The sequence below is a fragment of the Rhinichthys klamathensis genome, unplaced genomic scaffold, assembly GCF_029890125.1.
Source record: "Rhinichthys klamathensis goyatoka isolate OS25496 unplaced genomic scaffold, OSU_Roscu_1.1 h1tg000177l_1, whole genome shotgun sequence".
Taxonomy (NCBI): domain Eukaryota; kingdom Metazoa; phylum Chordata; class Actinopteri; order Cypriniformes; family Leuciscidae; genus Rhinichthys; species Rhinichthys klamathensis.
This window is the reverse complement of record NW_026606706.1, coordinates 1749301-1769178: the sequence shown is the minus strand read 5'-3', so window position 1 is coordinate 1769178 and position 19878 is coordinate 1749301. Positions and strand designations below refer to the sequence as shown.

Sequence of the window (19878 nt, the reverse complement as noted above, 5' to 3'; positions counted from 1 at the left end):
GTATTTATAATTCATTTCTTTTAGCTGGAGCTTAAGTGGCTTTAAAGTGCAAAATGTAAATGTAACTCTGAAACATTACATGTTCTGCTAGCCAAATGAAAAATGAAAAGATGCAAAACAAAATTAGCAAGAAATGTAAAACTGGTTAAAATCCAGATTTAAAAAAAATGGTAGGTAAAAAATCAAGAGTACTTTCAGGGTGAAAACACATTAGCCGCGTTTCCACTGGCGGGCCAGTGCTAGGCCAGGGCTTTAAACGGGCCGTGCCGGGCTAATAGCCTCGGGCCAGTAGCACCTGGCTTGCGTTTCCACTGCCGGGCCAGAAGCTCCACAGCGCGTCACTAAAACACGCCCGTAACACGCCTCTCTGGAACAACGTCACACTAACCCATCATTTCACCAACAAATGGAAGTTTTATCAGAAAACTAATCAGAATGAAATCACTGGAAAGAGCGTGCATCGCAAAATAAACATGATAAAAGCGGCGGTTTGCTGGCATTTTTGTTGTTTACTTGAATATTTAAAACCCAAGCATCGATGTTTTACCACAGGTTTACAATAAAAAGTGATAGGCCTACATTGATCATAATGAATTAAGTTATGTCAAAATTGCACATTAGTCACACAGAAATAAATTACCGTTAGGTCTATTTCACAAAAGAAAGAGGACACGCTTACTTATTCAGTCGAGGCTGTTTCTGTTTATTTGGTAGTTAAAGGACATATATCACATTTAGAAAGAATGATACTTTCTTCTACAAATATATGCCACCAAAAACACGACCTGCGAAGCTTTAGCACTCTTTCGACTCGGCTATATTTTCATTCTGAGAAACAGAGGAAGCTCCCGAAAAAAAGTTGCTTTTTTATGATAGTCCGGTAGGCTATATAAAGAGCGAGACGTAGGCTACTGACAGATAGAATAAAAACATGATTGTGATAGCCTTATGATTGGTCTGATTTCTTCAAGCGTTCAACATGTTTTTTTTACTATGCGTATCTTCAAGCGTTTACTATGTTTACTATGGTAATGGTTAGCGCGCAATGCGCGCATAGTCTTTTGCATCGCGTATAAATATTTCTACCTTATACGGTGATCAGAATCCACATCGGATCACAAACAGAAGGCATTCAAACATGAAAGTGAGTTAAACTATTTTAAAAGTAGCCTATTTAATGCTGACAGAATCATCCAGCGCTGTCGTCTCCAGACTCAGGTAAACCCCGCCTCTGTTCGTAACCACTCCTCTAGCCCGAGCTGGCCCGCTTTGGCCCAAGGTATTCGACGGGCCAGAAATCCTGGCCGTTGGCCCCGAGTAAGCCCCGATCAAGCCCCGGAAGTGACAGTGGAAACGCGACTGGCCCTGGCACGCACTAGCACGGCCCGGCCCTGGCCCGTCAGTGGAAACGCGGCTAATGATATTAAAAGCCAGAATGACAGTCTGGCAGTCGGCCTTGCTTTGATTAGCTTTAAAAAGGTTTTGACATTGGCATACATATAAATGACTGTCTCTCTCATATGGATATAAGGGAGGTTTATAAGGGTTCTGGGTGTAGAAGTTTGAGGTGGTAAGCACACATGAACTGACACTTTGGAGTCGTGGCCTGTGATGTGCCCCGAACGTACAATTGTAACTAACAATGTGGTTAACGTCTTCAATAGATCCTGGGCCTATTGGTTGAAGAAGACTTCAGTTTGGAAGATTTTCATCTGATAGAGAAGATCACACTGCGAAGTTCAGCAGAAAAGATTAAATCCAAGATCAAGCAGATGAACTTGAATGCCCAGAAGTATGCCCTGTTTTTGTTTGTCGTCCTAAGCCGATATGTCTGTAGATGTAAAATTATTTGTTTGTGAGAGGAAACCAGAATCCTGTTATTTCTCTTCACAGGGCCAGTGATCTAATCATGAAAGTAGATGCTCTTCTCACTGCATCACCTAAAGGAGAGTCCAGAAAAGACGTCAAATTTCTGAAGGACAAACACAGGTGCAGTACTGCTAATGCTAAAGATTTTCTTTACAGTGTTTTGATCGAGTTTCTACATTTTGAAAAACAAAGAATACATTTCCCCAGACCAGGCCCGTCGCCAAGGGGGGGCATTAGGGGGCAGTGCCCCCCCAGATGACACAACGTGCCCCCCTAAGGTCATTCAGCAAACTTACTATTGAGAGCAAAAAAACGCATTCACTTATTCCATAACGAAATGTCATCAGCAGCATTTAGCACACAGGTACACTAATCTCTGTCATTTTAAATAACACATTGTCTCAGGAAATATGAATTGGAAATTAGTCGGAGCGTGTGTTGTCGAATTTTCATATTCATTTACCTGCTAAAAACAGCCTACTGTTTCCACATATATAAAATAAAGGAAATTTTTCTCAGAATTGCGTGATATAAAATCAAAATGGCTAGTTATAAAGTCAGAGTTCAGTTGCGTGATAAACGGTCGCATTTGCGTGTCATAAAGTCAGAATTGTGAGATAAACTCGGAATTGTGAGAAATCCATGTGAGAATTGTGAGATAAAAAGTCGCAATTATCTTCTTTTCCATTCCATATACTTGATTGCTTTTAGAGGGAAAAGCTGTCCATAAATGCTGGTGTAGGATCAGTTTTCTCCGTAATAAAAGAATATTGGCGAAACTCCGGTGTTTTGAGCGGTGAGTGGATTAGATCTATGCGCGCGCAAATCCTCTCGTTATAATAAGCAGTTAGGCTATGTAAATAAGACATTATTGTGTATCAGCTTTACTGATAGCCTAATGGAACATTGTGAGATCGCGATGAAGTTGTATAACCGCTTTTTAATGATAATAAAATGAGTGCTCTTTGCGAGTTTTCTGCCATGCCAAATCCTGCATATAGCCTGTTTTTAAAGGGGAAGCGCATATCTTCATGGTGTTGGTTAACCCTGTGTTTTGGTGTTGTTTAAATATAGAATTTGGTCTATTTCAGTTATATTAGACTAAATAGGGGATGTTATTGTTTTTGTGACCGTCTGTTTTGTAGATCATAAAAAAGTGTGCCCCCCCATGAAAATGAAATGCCCCCCCATTCTATATGTTCTGGCGACGGCCCTGCCCCAGACCCTCTTGCTCCTTTTCTGACTGCAAACCATAGAAAATAACACATTGCATAAATAAGCTGTATATAAGTATCTCAGTAATGGTGGTGTCAGCTATTGTACCTTTGAGTCGTCATTTTTTTTTTTTTTTTTTTTTTTTTTTTTTTTTTTAATGAATCATTCTAACATGAATGGGTCTAAAATGAAATGGCAACTTGTCTGTCCAAATTGTTCTGACAACTCACTCAATGAAAGTGAGTATTCTGCATATCCAAACATCCCATCCATTCTCATTAATGCAACACTTATTTTCACTACCAATGTATCAAGCTGACCAGATGTGTCTTTCAACAGCGTTCTTCAACTGGCACAGCGTGAAGATGAGGTGTTCTATGACGTGGTTGCCATTGTGGATCCTCTCACCAGGGATGCACAGAAGCTGGCTCCTTTATTAGCTGTACGTACAACTTTGGTCACATCTAAGAGCTAAGTGTACCTCAGGCATGTGTGTGCTGTGATTCAGCTGATAGACTGTGTGCTTACTCTTTTAATACAGTCATAGTATGTCATTGCCAGGGCTTCCTGCATCTACACCAACATCAACTGGACAGCAAGAGTTACAAGCAAATAACCATTTCATATGAGAAAAAGTAGCGGCACTTGATGTCTCAGAAAGCTGAATGTTCCATTGAGACTCTTTTAAATTACAATGTTTTTTTGTTGATAATTGAAATCTGCAGTGGCGGCTGGCAGCAAGACAATATAAGTTCACTCACCTAGTCCTAGCCTATCTATTAGGGGTGGAACGGTACATGTATTCGTACCGAAACGGTACGGGCGTCACGGTTCGGTGCACGAATTTACACGGAGAATACACGGTATAAAAATAAATAAAACTCGCGTGGAAATTAATTAATGTAATGCAGAACTACTGTTAGATGCGCGGGTTCTTTAGGGACACATAATCTGTACCATCGGGCTTTGCTCTGAACGCGCGTTCACTTCAAACGTTGGCTTATACGCGCGTCCAATTCGCTTTGGACTAGCGTCGAACAAGACGCGATAGACGCGAATTTAACGCTCTATTCGCGTTTGGTGTGACCACATAATGAACAGGCTGCGATGTCAAGATTGCAATGCTGGAGTGTGTGTGTTTATGTGTGTGTGTGAGAGAGAGGCGCGGCCCCGATCGAACAGTGGAAACATAAAAAACATACTCCGTCATTTTGTTCATACAGATCATTAAACCTGCAAAGTGTTTACTTATATTTGTGTACACTCGCAATAAAACACAACATTGTCCTTTTGTCACACTGTAAACTCTTGTCAAACTGTAACCTACAACTGTCACCAAAATCTCTCTCTCTCTCTCTCTCTCACACACACACACACACACACACACACACACTGTTTTAAAAGCAAAACATATTTATCCAACTCCATTTCAAAACAGTCTGTGGGTCCCATCTTTTGGACATTCATCGCATTGGTTTTCATTTCTCGTCCTCGGAGCACTAATCTTAAACATTCTACATTGATTAAAAAAGAAAATCGAATGCGTTATTAATGGTAGTATTATTTTATACAGAAATCAATTATTTATAATTCAGATGAGAATAATGTTACATTGTTAATTAATAATGTTAATTAAAATTAAGGAAAACAAATATATTGATCTGAAATATAGCAAATTAATTTTAAATTAATTCAGGTACAATTACCAAACATATCGCAAGGTCTTTTTGTCTTTTTATTAATTTAATTAATAAACTAATTATATAAAACTATTGTCAGTGCACTACAAATAAACTGGTTCTATGCCTTTATTAATAAAACTTATTTAAAAAATACAATGCCTTCTGCATTTTTGTTTTGCTTTTCCCTCCATTTTACCGAAATCGTACCGAACCGTGATGTCTGAACCGAGGTATGAACCGAACCGTGACTTCTGTGTACCGTTCCACCCCTACTATCTATCATTCAAAGCAAAAATCCATCATTCTGTCCTTTTAAATGTCTGTGTTAAAAGAGCACGTTCGACCGTTTAGTGAAGCTGATTGCTGTAGCCTATATGCAACTTGGGCATGGCATGGGGTCTTCCTTCATTTTTAATTTGTAGCTGTTGTTTGAATGGTAGTTTAGTAAATTTGTTTGCTATCAAATATTTAATATCTCTACTCTCCACAGTTACACCAGCGGTAGCAGGTCAAACTAATATCATGTAATTTACGTCTCGTCGATGATTGGTTGATATACCAAGGGAGGCTAGCCTCCTCCGCCATGTTACTTTTCTCAACACTCCTTATTGAAATACTGTGAAATACTCGATGGTGATCGGCTTTTTTTTTTTTTTACCAACAGAGGCACAAGTCTCCAGAAATTCTGATATGGCAATAAACTTACATACTACACAAGTCTCTGGCCTCCCACTCCCTTTCTCTATCCCCTCAGACTCGCGTTTCGCAGATTCGGCACATTCTGGGAAGCGGCGCGCAGTGGTTACACTTACAGTGGTGAAATTACAAACAAGAAATATACATAATGAAGACAACATGATAAAATGAATAACTGGGGATTTTATTAACATTATTAACAAAATTTTGGGTAGGCTGTGCACCTCCCCTGACACTGGAAATCTGTTAATTCCAATGATTAGTTCCTGGCATGAAAATGGAAATCTGCCCCTGGAATCACTATAAAAGGATTTTTTAAAACCATTATCCATTAATTGACTGAGTTTCTAAGCCATGACTGTTTTTAGATTTCTTTAACTAAGTGCAGCATTCTCTTTACATTTATATTTTTTACGTTAACGCATTTGCCTGACGCTTTTATTCAAAGCGGCTTGCATTGCATTCAAAGTTAACAAATTTATTAGAACACTTGTTGTCATAAAGAGAACACAAATATTTTAAGAATCTGTCAAACTTTTTTAAACTAAAAACTTTATTGTCATTTACTAGGCAAATAACAAACTGAAACCGTCAGCTAAATAGTCTATTCACAAATAATAACCAAAAAGACGTAATATATTGTATGATGTCCTTTGGCCTTGATGACAGCTTGCATTCTTGCTGGCTTTGTTTTTATGTACAGTACTTTTCCACAGTCTCTGTTGTTATTGACATCCAAATAGTTTCTGGTTGTTCCCAAAGACTTGCTTTTGATGAAACCTTTATGCGATCTATCTTTGAATCCACTAAATCCCAAATTTGTTCAATAGGATTCAAGTCCGGACTTTGACTTGGCCAACTGTGACTAAAGAGCTTACTCATACTGGTGGATTAACCATTACAGAAGCATAAAAAGCATTTTGGTAATCACCAATACTGTTAGTTTAGGGCAGCTGTGGCACAAACCTTACATTGGGTGGTGGTCTAATAAATTTGTTAAGCACTGTACATGTTATCAGTTCAAGCATTCTCTGGGAATCAAACTCATGACTTTGGTGTTGCTGTCACCATGCTCTACTCATTGGGCTACAGAAATGCACAGGAATCTTTTCATGTAAACCCTTGTATTGGTTTTAATATTTTTCTATGGTCTCTGGATCTTTAAAGAGTGTTTTTATATACATAACCATTGTATTACGTCCTCTAAGGTCATAAAGAACTTGAAACGTGCTCATCTGTATGCGGTTCTGTGGAGCGTGACCTTGAGCATTCCCTCCTGAATCCTGTTGTTTGTGAGTGGGTAATAACCTGGCCGTCTCCTCTGTGTGTGCTGCAGGTGCTTGGTCAAGTGGTCAATATGAAAGTGCAGGTGTTCATGAACTGTCGAGCCAAGCTGTCTGAGATGCCCCTGAAGAGGTGAGAGCAAAAGCTTAATTAAACTTCATCTCTGAGAGTGTTGGGGGACATGCACACAGTCACACACACTCGTACTCGTACAACAGCCTAGTGCTGTTCTGCACATATCACCTTGTTTTGTTTTTCCTCTCTTTTTTTGTTTCTTTAACAGAGTTTGATAGTTAAAAATGTCAGAATGGTGGAAAAAATATGCTTTTTATATTGGCAGAAATGGGTGCAGTAATGTAAATAATAATCAATGACAGTAAATTTGTTAGCCTATACTTCAAAATCAGCATGTATATTCCATGTTCTGTTGTTTTATTTTATTTATTTATTTTGTCTCTTTAGTAGTATATAAAATATTTTATTTTCAAACATTATTTGATTTAAATTCCCCCAAAAAAGGGCAGGATTAGAAGTATATTTAAATATTTAGTTATAGGATTCCTAGCTATTTCCACCTTAAAATGGCTATTTTATGGTTTATTTTACAAGTGATGTATTTAACTTTTATTTTATTTTCTGCCAGCTTTTATCAATATGTTTTGGAGCCGGATGTTTCCTTCTTTGGTAACAACTCCATTTCCCCCGGCCCTATGGCTCGATTTACGGAAATCCCAGAATCCCCTCTGCTCACTCTTAATATGATCACCCCAGAGAGCTGGATGGTAGAGGCGGTCAGGAGCCCATATGATCTAGACAACATCCACTTACAGGAGGTATGAGTTCTAACTCTGAGTTCAGTATTTATATATTTACCAAAGCTGAGTTGTGCACTTGATCAGTTTTTTCAGTATTTCATACAGCACAATAGCCACAGTAGTGCTTTGAAATGTTCACATTTTTATGATACATAGCATTTGAGTATGAGCAATGTATTTTGTTCGTTCATGTTTCACTAACAAACTTTATTTGTTACTTTTAACAAGTTGAGTTGTCATGCTCAGCCAGGCCTCTCTGTAAAGAGATGTTTAGCATCAGTATTACGGATCTTGATGAATAAATGAGTCTTCTCTTACTGTATGTTTGTCAGGTCAGCGGTGTAGTGAATGCTGAGTATGAGCTTGAGTATCTACTGTTGGAGGGCCACTGTTTTGACCTGACCACAGGTCAGCCTCCCCGAGGACTTCAATTTACACTGGGCATGAGACAGAAACCTCTCATGCATGACACCATTGTCATGGCCAACCTGGTGAGTATGTCCCTCTTCTTGGCTTTGTCCAAATATATATTGTATTTATTATTTTTAAATCTCCTAAAGGAATTTTCCTGGTATGCTAAGTGTTACATGGACCCAAAATGAGAATTCTTTTATTATTTACTCGCCCTCATGTCATTCCAATCCTGTATGACTGTCTTTCTTTCTTTTGTGGAACACTAAAGCAAAAACTAACCCACTGCATTGTACAGGGCTATTTCCAGTTGAAGGCCAACCCCGGCGCATGGATCCTGAGGCTGCGCGAGGGCCGCTCAGAGGACATCTATCAAATACAGGCGTGAGTGTTTTCACTTCACTGATTTACATTTACATACTACCATTCAAAAGTTTGGGGTCAGTAAGATTTGTTAATGTTTTTTGAAAGAAGTCTCGTATGCTTGCCCAGGCTGCATTTATTTGATCAAAAAATACTATCACAAAATATTATGTCATATTATTAAAAATGTTATTATATTAAATATTTATTATTATAAATATAATTATATTAAATATAATATTGTTTTCCATTATAAAGTGTAATTTATTCTTGTAATGGGAAAAGGTAAATTTTCAGCATCATTACTCCAATGTCTTCAGTAGGCGCGTTTCCATTACAGATTTGCGCAAAACTTTTGCGATTTTTTCTAAATGTCGATAAAAAACTATTGCGAAATGACGGCGTTTCCATTAACTGATGTTATGCGACTTTTTCCCCTCTCGCGATAAGTAATTTAAACATCAACGGGTAGGTTTATAGCCTATATCCCTATATCACAGCCACCGCACCACCACACTAGACATTATTATTAATGGAAGGAGACGTGGTGTGTTATCCAAGCATTAATGGCAGGGAAAGACCCGTATACTGCGAACGGCATAAGGAGTTTCTGGGTGTTTCTCCCTCATTTCTGCTCCGAGGTCTGATTGTGGCATTTCTTTGAGGTTTAGAATCCAGTATTCCTGTAGCCTATTGTTTCTTTTATGAATTTAATATCTGTCCAAACGGTCAGTGTACATTTGTGTCCATTCGTTTTTCCTTATTTAACCCGTATTGCAAAACGAAAAATGAACGGTGGTTGTTTTTTTTTAAATGCAAAGTTGAACACCAATTTTTTTTTTTTAATTTAAACTGTACACAAATGCTGCGGAAAAAAAAAATCGACTAAATTTCAGATGTTTGTTTATGACTTTTTGCCCCTTTACTAAACATTTAAAATATTCCCAACTTAATACAATTTTTTTTTAGATTTTAATGGTTTTCTAAGGCCAAATTAGAACCTGAAAATTATATTTTTCCCGCAGTGCTGAATGAGAAGAGCCATATTTAGGCCTATGTCTCTGGAACCACAGCCTACAGAAAGGTGATTTAGGAGTTATAGGCTAATGATAATAAATGTGTCTGAAAGAATAACGAGGCATTTTAATTTTATTAATAAACTTGTTTTCTAAATTAGTGTCGGCTAAAAACATTTCCATCTCCGCTGAGGCGCGCCGCGCGAATGCACCTTTAGAGAGAAATGCACCTTTCATACGGATTACATAATCAGAAGGTATTAGCTTTCGATTCGAATTTGTTCGTTTTAAAGTGGACATTTCAAGCTTTAGCTTTTTTCACGGAGATCATGAAAGCGCGCATGATTGTTTTATTTTATTTTACAAAAGCACAACGTTTTCTTGTTATTTTGAGTTTACACAAATAAAAGCATAGTTGCGAATAATGTATTATTATTTTCTGTATGACCAGAAATTATAGAGTATTTTAAGTTGTTTTCACTGTTGATAGGAAAACGCAAGTGTTCGCGCCCGCGTCTCCCTGCCTGCAGCGCGCGCTCCACACTCTGCACAAACACTTGGATATGCGTCAAAATCTTGTGTTTCTTTGTGATAATCTTAGCCCTGTATTATTATTGTCTAACCATTATGAATGACATTTGACGAATTGCTTTGTTCCTTTTTTTGGATAAAAGCATCTTCTAAATATGTAGCCTAATAAATGTTATAATAATGATGATAATTATTAGCCCATTATTATTTGCGTATACCACGGACGGACCCCAAACACACCGCGTCTTCTAAGTCAGGTGACTGTAAATGCGCAAAAACTGTTTCCATTGCAGTTTTGCGAAATATTCCTTTTTCGAATTGCCTGAAAAACCTCCTCATGCGAGCGTAAAAACTTTTTTGCGATAAATGGGAGTTTTTGCGAAATTGACGTGTTTCCATTGAGCGTAATTTCAATTCGCAATTTCAATTTGCGCAATTTGAAGGGTAATGGAAACGCGGCTAGTGTCACATGATGCTTTAGAAATCATTCTAGAGGCTGGAATACACTACATGACTTTTGCCTAGATTTTTGACTATATATATATATATATATATATATATATATATATATATATATATACACAGAGTGTATATATATATATATATATATATATATACACCTAAATATATAGTGTCAAATATATATTGTGTATACACAATATATACACTCACCGGCCACTTTATTAGGTACACCTGTCCAACTGCTCGTTAACACTTAATTTCTGAGCAGCCAATCACATGGCGGCAACTCAGTGCATTTAGGCATGTAGACATGGTCAAGACAATCTCCTGCAGTTCAAACCGAGCATCAGTATGGGGAAGAAAGTTGATTTGAGTGACTTTGAACGTGGCATGATTGTTGGTGCCAGAAGGGCTGGTCTGAGTATTTCAGAAACTGCTAATCTACTGGGATTTTCACGCACAACCATCTCTAGGGTTTACAGAGAATGGTCCGAAAAAGAAAAAACATCCAGTGAGCGGCAGTTCTGTGGGCGGAAATGCCTTGTTGATGCCAGAGGTCAGAGGAGAATGGCCAGACTGGTTCGAGCTGATAGAAGGGCAACAGTGACTGAAATAACCACTCGTTACAACCGAGGTATGCAGCAAAGCATTTGTGAAGCCACAACACGCACAACCTTGAGGCGGATGGGCTACAACAGCAGAAGACTCCACCGGGTACCACTCATCTCCACTACAAATAGGAAAAAGAGGCTACAATTTGCAAGAGCTCACCAAAATTGAACAGTTGAAGACTGGAAAAATGTTGCCTGGTCTGATGAGTCTCGATTTCTATTGAGACATTCAGATGTTAGAGTCAGAATTTGGCGTAAACAGAATGAGAACATGGAACCATCATGCCTTGTTACCACTGTGCAGGCTGGTGGTGGTGGTGTAATGGTCTGGGGGATGTTTTCCTGGCACACTTTAGGCCCCTTAGTGCCAATTGGGCATCGTTTAAATGCCACGGCCTACCTGAGCATTGTTTCTGACCATGTCCATCCCTTTATGGCCACCATGTACCCATCCTCTGATGGCTACTTCCACCATGTCACAAAGCTCTAATCATTTCAAATTGGTTTCTTGAACATGACAATGAGTTCACTGAACTAAAATGGCCTCCACAGTCACCAGATCTCAACCCAATAGAGCATCTTTGGGATGTGGTGGAACGGGAGATTCGCATCATGGATGTGCAGCCGACAAATCTGCGGCAACTGTGTGATGCCATCATGTCAATATGGACCAAACTCCCTGAGGAATGCTTCCAGCACCTTGTTGAATCTATGCCACGAAGAATTGAGGCAGTTCTGAAGGCAAAAGGGGGTCCAACCCGTTACTAGCATGGGGTACCTAATAAAGTGGCCGGTGAGTGTATATGCCACTATATATTTAGGTTTCTTTGTTATAAAGTTAAAAGGAACCGCATTTATTTGAAATAGATATCTTTTGTAATATTATAAATGTCTTTACTTTTACTTTTCATCAAGTTAATGCATCATTGCTGAATAAAGGTATTAATTTCTTTCTTTTTTTTAAATTGGACCCCAAACCTTTGAATGGTAGTAGTGTACACTTTGATGTTTCCACGATGATGTAAAATTATTTCAAGCTATGAATTTTATCAGTACATGCATTTCCTGGGAGTCAAACCTGCCCTCGTGGATTTGTTAGCAATATGCTGCACCAGGAATACAGATGCTATCCAAAAAAAAGGGCTAAAAGAAACAGCCACACTCAAATTAATGGTAGAGATCAAACTCTCCAAAATGTGTGTCCTCAATTTTAATTCCTTTTTCAGATTGTGCATGTTTTAGTTGTTCTTTAAGGAAACAGCTGTGGTTTCTTATAGAATTATGGGAGACAGTAAAATATATACCCCATTCATGCAGGTTAAAGTTAGATCGCAATGTAATTTTTCACACTGCTAGTGTGATTATTCATACAGTCTGGGGTCTGGCACACAAAGAAACCACGAGAGAGAAAGAGAGTTTGTGTGTGAGAGAAAAGAAGTATCACACACACACTGCTGACTGCTAAATGGATGGGAAGGCAGTGTTCCTTCAGTGTGTAATTCATTGATATCCTGCTCTGAGGAAGTGCAGCCTAGTGGATCCAGGGTTTCATTTAGGATGCTGAAGCTAACAGCACTCTGTGTCCTGTATCGCTGGACATTTATCATGCTTTTAATGTCATTACAACTTCCTACAGTACTTCCTACTGGAGGAATTTGACAAAAGGAACACTCAAAATAATTTCAGTATTGAATTGTGAGAAATCTGAATAATTACAGGGATTGCAAGGCAGCTCTCTGTTGGTATTCCTCAAGTGTTCTACACTTCTACTTGTTCTACTCGTCCTCTTCCTTCATAATCGTGTCCTCTTTAATTTATTCTTCTTCCTCCTCCTTCATCCTCCTTGTAGTCTATGGCAGCCCATAGAACCGTATGGTTAAAAGTTGTGTAATTTGACACACAGATAAAGGACAGTCTGAAAATTAACCACAGTGTTTTGGTGTCTCTAACTCAATCCCTCTAGCGCCACCAACTGTCCAAAGTTTCATTTCATTTTCCGATATTAAAATGTTTCCTCCATTTTGAATTTCTCATCCTAGACGGTTGATCCGATTTCCTCCAAAATTGTCTCACATCATCTTCAGACCATGCTGGCAAAAAAAGTTAAAAGATGTCTGATAAATCAAACCATTTTCAAATAACACGCAAACAAATTCAACAAAGTGTACATCAAAATGGATGTACGGCTATATCTACACAACGCAGTAGTGTATTCAGACCAAACATGGTAAATGTCATCACAAGCATGACCTGATGCTACATGCAGTATTTCATCACAGTGCCACCTACTCGTCTGGAGATATGAAAAATGGCTATTTTTGGTTATAACTTCTGAATGGATTGCCCAAAAATCATAAAACACTTAATTCAGCGCAGCATACCGAGTCCCAAATGATACCCAATTTTCTCAAATTGGCCATTATGGGCTTCAGCCAATTAGAATTTTCTCATAATTTGCTGAATTTTATGAATGCTTTAGCGTATTGTTACGAAACTTGGTTTGTGTCATCAGGACCATGCCACCATACCAATTATGACTAAAATAATGTAACTACCGGTACTCATTGTTACAGTTGGTCTGATGCTCTCTGCCATGCTTGCATAACTCTTTATACCTTTTTTGTGCTTGGCCCCATTAATTGCTGCTTGCTGTAGTTTTGTCCGTGTTATTGTTGATGTTCTAGTCCTTCAGTTTATCTTGTTCTTGTTGTTCTTTTGATTATCTTGTCTTTGTTGTGGTTCTTATTTCATCCTCTTTTTCTTGTCTTGTTTGTCTTGCTTATCACCTTTTCCCCATTTATCTTGTCCTTGTTGTTGTTTGTTGTCTTCATTATTTTCTGTGATTTAATTCAACTCAAACTGCAAAACCTATGGACTCTATTCACACTTTCTGTTGATAAAGTAAGGCTTATAGATGTATTGTTACAGGTCTTTAACTTTTAACATGCTTCATTTGCTGTGTTGTGAGCACTGGTATTTCTTTCAAGGAGTGGAGAAATAGTGTTTATATAATGTTGTGTATGTTTTAGGCATGATGGAACGGACTCTCCTGCCGATGCTGGTAATGTCATTGTGGTGCTCAACAGCTTCCACAGCAAGATCATCAAAGTTAGAGTAAGTGTTGAGATGTTACAGTAGTATTTGCAATGTATTAACAAGCATTTACAGACTGTTCCTCCATATAAAATATCAGCTGAAGGGACTAATGAAAAAGTAACATCTGTTCTAATATTAGGTCCAGAAAAAGGCTGACAAACTCAATGAGGACCTTTTAAGTGAAGAAACCGAATCAAAAGGCATTTGGGACTCAATAACCAGGTGAGTCTGATTTTTGAAGCACTAATCACATTTTGGATCACATCTTTAAAATCCAGAGTTGAACAACATTTTGTATTTCTAAAGTCACAAAAATATCACGTCACAAGCAAGATCTTTGTACAGAATTTGAACGTCCATCATCAATCGTCTATAAACATCGTGCATGTTTTTTTAGTAAATATTTTTTGGCTAATTTGATAACGGACACATTCATCAAATCCACTCTGCAAAATTCTCCACAATCAGTGTGGGGAAAAAAAGGGCAGATCCTAGGTAGGCCTGCCTGTGAATATGTAATACAAACACATCATAATTCAAAAGTTTGGGGTTGGTCAAATTTTTAAATGTTAAGTTTCTTATATTACCTAGGCTGCATTTATTTGATCAAAAATACAGTAAAAATAGTAATATTGTGAAATATTATTACAAGTTAAAATAACTGTTTTCTATTTGAACATATTTTAAAATGTACTTTATTCCTGTGATGGCAAAGGGATGCAAATAACTTTCAGTATCATTAACTCTGTTTTCAGTGTCACATGTTCCTTCTGATATGCTGATTTGTTGTTCTTATTAATATCAATGTTGAAAACAGTTGTGCTGCATAATATTTTTGTGGAAACTGATGCATTTTATGCGGGGCTCTATGTTGAATATCAAGCATTTATTTGAAATGGAAATCTTTTGTAACATTATAAATGTCTTTGCTGTCACTTATGACCAATTTAATGTGCCATTGCTGAATAAAAATATTCATTTCTTAAATTGTACTGACCCCAAACTTTTGAATGAATATTTGTGTAGGGCGTTTGCATTTTAACTAACAGCTCTGTTGATGACGTTTTAAAATGATCTGTCTCCTTTGCTCATTGCTGTCTTTGTGAAGTGTGTGGAGTTCTTTGGAGAAAAGGTAGGGAACTTAATCTCTACTTGTTTTTATCTCAATTTTTCTTGCGTCAGTAAGTGACACAGCAGAATTTCCGTTTGTAAGTGGTGATCTATCTTTTTCATTGAGTTTCTCAACTTAATTTTCACACACATCGTTCACCACATTTAGAAATAGTTTGCCTGGTTGTTTTGAAATTCCACCTTGTCTCAGCAGTGTTACATCACCTCCACTCCTCTTGATTTAACTCGATTTTTTTTGGAAGTATGTGGCTTGGAAACGGGGACTGAAATGTTCCTATGGTGTGATGCTTGCTTTTTATTTTTTGAAATGCTCTAATGTGAATATCTGTGCAGAGGCAGCAGTAGGTGAGATCTTGGCTAGGGAGGTTGTTGAAAGCTACAGATGGCACTTGTTTTATTTTGTGGCAATGATGGAAATTGAGACCTTCAGGAATCTCTTAAAAGATCAGCAAACTGTTTGTTAAATCTGTGTTCTTTCGTCATTAACTTGTTAAAAGAATAACTTGTGCTGTCTCAACTTAGGCTGAACCAACAGAAGTTAGTGCTGAGAAAAGATCTAGCATCATTTGCTTGCCGATGCCACTTACTTTGGTTTGATATTTTGTTACCTAATTCAGTGACATTCATACAGTAAATGGGGTTTAACCATCAATAAGATTACCTTTTTCAGTCATTTATTTTAACTTAGCATGTTCTGTGTCAATTTGATGGATCAAGCTAATAACCTGGGATTTTTTTTTTGTGCTTTTTTTTTTTTTTTTGCAGTATCCACAACTCTGCCATGTCCTCGTTTACCAGTGGACTGTCAATACATTTTAGTTGTTAGTTGTTTTTTTTAATTATTAAGCTAGGATGCATTAAATTGATCAAAAGTGACAATAAATACATAATGTTAGAAAAGATTTCCATTTTAAATAAATTTACTATTCACCAGAGAATCCTGAAAAAAAGTATCAGTTACCACAAAATATTAAGCAGCACAACTGTTTTTAACATTGATAATAAGAATGTTTCCTGAGCACCAAATCAGCATATTATAATGATTTCTGAAGGATCATGTGACACCAAAGACTGGATTAATGGCTGCTGAAAATTCAGCTTTGCCATAACAGGAGTAAATTATATGGTAACACTTTAGTTTAGGGTCCAATTCACACTATTAACTAGTTGCTTATTAGCATGCATATTACTAAGATATTCTGTTTTTAATACTTATAAAGAACATATTAATTCCTTATTCTGCTTGACCATATTCTACATTCTACCCAATGCCTAAGCTTAACAACTACCTCACTAACTATTAATAAGCAGTAATTAGGAGTTTATTGAGAATTGGATCCTAAACTATCTATCTATATATATATATATATATATATATATATAATACAAGTTATTTTGAATTTTTGAACAAATCACTTGATGCAGACTTTGATGACTTGGATTTTGGATATCTTGCAGCTTTGCTGGTGGACCAAGTGTGGATGATGGCGATAAGAAGAAAGACGTTCTCAACATTTTCTCAGTGGCCTCTGGACATTTGTATGAGCGCTTCCTGAGGTAGGATCACCACTTGTATGAACGCAACCACATCAGTGTTGTATTTAGCTCCTCATGTTTCTTCTGCTTCCAATTTTTCCCTTTATAGAATAATGATGCTGTCTGTCCTTCAACACACATCAACCCCTGTTAAGTTCTGGTTCCTCAAAAACTACCTCTCCCCCTCATTTAAGGTAAGACTGCTACCATTCCCAGCTTGCTTTCGCCTGGCCGTTCACTGACTGACTGATGCATTTTGTACACCATAAATAGCAAGAGCTGGCTCAAATGACTATTTCAAGTCTGATTGGCTGAATACTAGGTTATTTTTGAAAGCCAGGGTGCACAGGTTTATATTTATATATATATATAAAAAAAAATTTGTCTGTCAATTCCATTGCAAATAAACATTTCTGAGGAATACCTAGTTGCTGGTTTGACCAACTTTACAAAGTTTATAGCATAGTTATGGCATCAGATTATTTTTTTATTTTGTTACATTTTATAAGATATAAAAATGTTGTGTGTGCTGCTTTGATCTTAGAGTGAGGTCAGATTTCAGATTTATTTATACATTTTTGTGCTGGTTTGTAGGGCCAATTTGGCTAAAATTTAAATAAATGAAATAAAGAAAATTGTTATTGTAATATTTCACTGTAGAATAAAAATTGATCAGTAAAGAAAAAATAATAATAGTAATAATGATAATAATCATTTAATTTATAGTATAACTGTAAAATGCAATACAAATATTTAATTAAATTTTTATATTCAAATGTTAAATAATGAGCAGAGCAGAAGTCTATGTAATACATGCTCCAACATGAATCATTAAATTAATGGTTTGTCCTAATCTTAACCAAAGAATATGAGAACAAATTATCGACAAATACATACTTCTATAGTGTATCCACCTCTATAGTTTATCTTTCATGTTTACGTGTACAGGACACAATCTCACACATGGCGAAGGCATATGGTTTCCAGTATGAGCTGGTCCAGTATAAGTGGCCACGCTGGCTTCACCAGCAGACAGAAAAGCAGCGAATCATCTGGGGTTATAAGATCCTCTTCCTGGATGTGCTTTTTCCCCTGGCCGTGGACAAGATCATCTTTGTTGATGCTGATCAGGTGACCTTACACATGAGAAAAACAACAGTGGTTCTGAATGGAATGCTAGCCCGCTGCATATTTGTAAAAATAGCATGTGAAAATTACAGTTGTTTTGCATTTTTTTTTATCCTATTTTATTTTAAATGTTTAGTTCACTCAAAAAATGTAATTCTTTCATCATTGACATATCCTCATGTCGTTCCAAACCCTCAAGACTTTTGTTCATCTTCTTCTGAGTTTTTTTCTTGCACGTCAAGTCAGTACAGTTGAACTTCTGTATTTGATGTGCCTTAAGTACAGGTCCTTCTAAAAAAATTAGCATATTGTGATAAAGTTCATTATTTTCCATAATGTAATGATAAAAATTAAACTTTCAGATATTTTAGATTCGTTGCACACCAACTGAAATATTTCAGGTCTTTTATTGTTTTAATACTGATGATTTTGGCATACAGCTCATGAAAACCCAAAATTCCTGTCTCAAAAAATTAGCATATCATGAAAAGGGTCTCTAAACGAGCTATTAACCTAATCATCTGAATCAACTAATTAACTCTAAACACCTGCAAAAGATTCCTGAGGCTTTTAAAAACTCCCAGCCTGTTTCATTACTCAAAACCGCAATCATGGGTAAGACTGCTGACCTGACTGCTGTCCAGAAGGCCATCATTGACACCCTCAAGCAAGAGGGTAAGACACAGAAAGAAATTTCTGAACAAATAGGCTGTTCCCAGAGTGCTGTATCAAGGCACCTCAGTGGGAAGTCTGTGGGAAGGAAAAAGTGTGGCAAAAAACGCTGCACAACGAGAAGAGGTGACCGGACCCTGAGGAAGATTGTGGAGAAGGACCGATTCCAGAGCTTGGGGGACCTGCGGAAGCAGTGGACTGAGTCTGGAGTAGAAACATCCAGAGCCACCGTGCACAGGCGTGTGCAGGAAATGGGCTACAGGTGCCGCATTCCCCAGGTCAAGCCACTTTTGAACCAGAAACAGCGGCAGAAGCGCCTGACCTGGGCTACAGAGAAGCAGCACTGGACTGTTGCTCAGTTTTGCATGTCATTCGGAAATCAAGGTGCCAGAGTCTGGAGGAAGACTGGGGAGAAGGAAATGCCAAAATGCCTGAAGTCCAGTGTCAAGTACCCACAGTCAGTGATGGTCTGGGGTGTCATGTCAGCTGCTGGTGTTGGTGCACTGTGTTTTATTAAGGGCAGGGTCAATGCAGCTAGCTATCAGGAGATTTTGGAGCACTTCATGCTTCCATCTGCTGAAAAGCTTTATGGAGATGAAGATTTCATTTTTCAGCACGACCTGGCACCTGCTCACATTGCCAAAACCACTGGTAAATGGTTTACTGACCATGGTATTACTGTGCTCAATTGGCCTGCCAACTCTCCTGACCTGAACCCCATAGAGAATCTGTGGGATATTGTGAAGAGAAAGTTGAGAGACGCAAGACCCAACACTCTGGATGAGCTTAAGGCCACTATCGAAGCATCCTGGGCCTCCATAACACCTCAGCAGTGCCACAGGCTGATTGCCTCCATGCCACGCCGCATTGAAGCAGTCATTTCTGCAAAAGGATTCCCGACCAAGTATTGACTATTGAGTGCATAACTGAACATAATTATTTGAAGGTTGACTTTTTTTTTTGGTATTAAAAACACTTCTTTTATTGGTCGGATGAAATATGCTAATTTTTTGAGACAGGAATTTTGGGTTTTCATGAGCTGTATGCCAAAATCATCAGTATTAAAACAATAAAAGACCTGAAATATTTCAGTTGGTGTGCAACGAATCTAAAATATATGAAAGTTTAATTTTTATCATTGCATTATGGAAAATAATGAACTTTATCACAATATGCTAATTTTTTGAGAAGGACCTGTATGTGCATTATATGAAAATAAAAGCCTAAATTGAAACTGTTCATCTTATTAAAAGGATCATGTCTCTCGGAAGACTTCGATTAAACCGTTCATATACGTTTACAATGTATTTATGAATGCATCAAAAAAGTTTTGGAGAAATTGACTTTCAATAGGAGAACC

General features: G+C 37.6%; 1 protein-coding gene across 2 annotated transcripts in view; it reads left to right on the top strand.

Moving 5' to 3' along the window:
- The window catches only part of uggt2 (UDP-glucose glycoprotein glucosyltransferase 2), a 46287-nt gene that overhangs the window by 20294 nt on the left and 6115 nt on the right, over positions 1-19878 (top strand). The window contains exons 23-35 of one of the 2 annotated variants that reach the window (XM_056260742.1): positions 1665-1792; positions 1894-1989; positions 3424-3526; positions 6799-6878; positions 7390-7579; positions 7894-8052; positions 8271-8356; positions 13985-14069; positions 14191-14273; positions 15160-15183; positions 16641-16739; positions 16828-16912; positions 17667-17849. In XM_056260742.1, coding sequence (XP_056116717.1) covers positions 1665-1792; positions 1894-1989; positions 3424-3526; positions 6799-6878; positions 7390-7579; positions 7894-8052; positions 8271-8356; positions 13985-14069; positions 14191-14273; positions 15160-15183; positions 16641-16739; positions 16828-16912; positions 17667-17849 — 1401 coding nt within the window. The remainder of the gene's footprint in view (positions 1-1664; positions 1793-1893; positions 1990-3423; positions 3527-6798; positions 6879-7389; positions 7580-7893; positions 8053-8270; positions 8357-13984; positions 14070-14190; positions 14274-15159; positions 15184-16640; positions 16740-16827; positions 16913-17666; positions 17850-19878) is intronic. The other variant, XM_056260743.1, reaches the window with a different exon arrangement.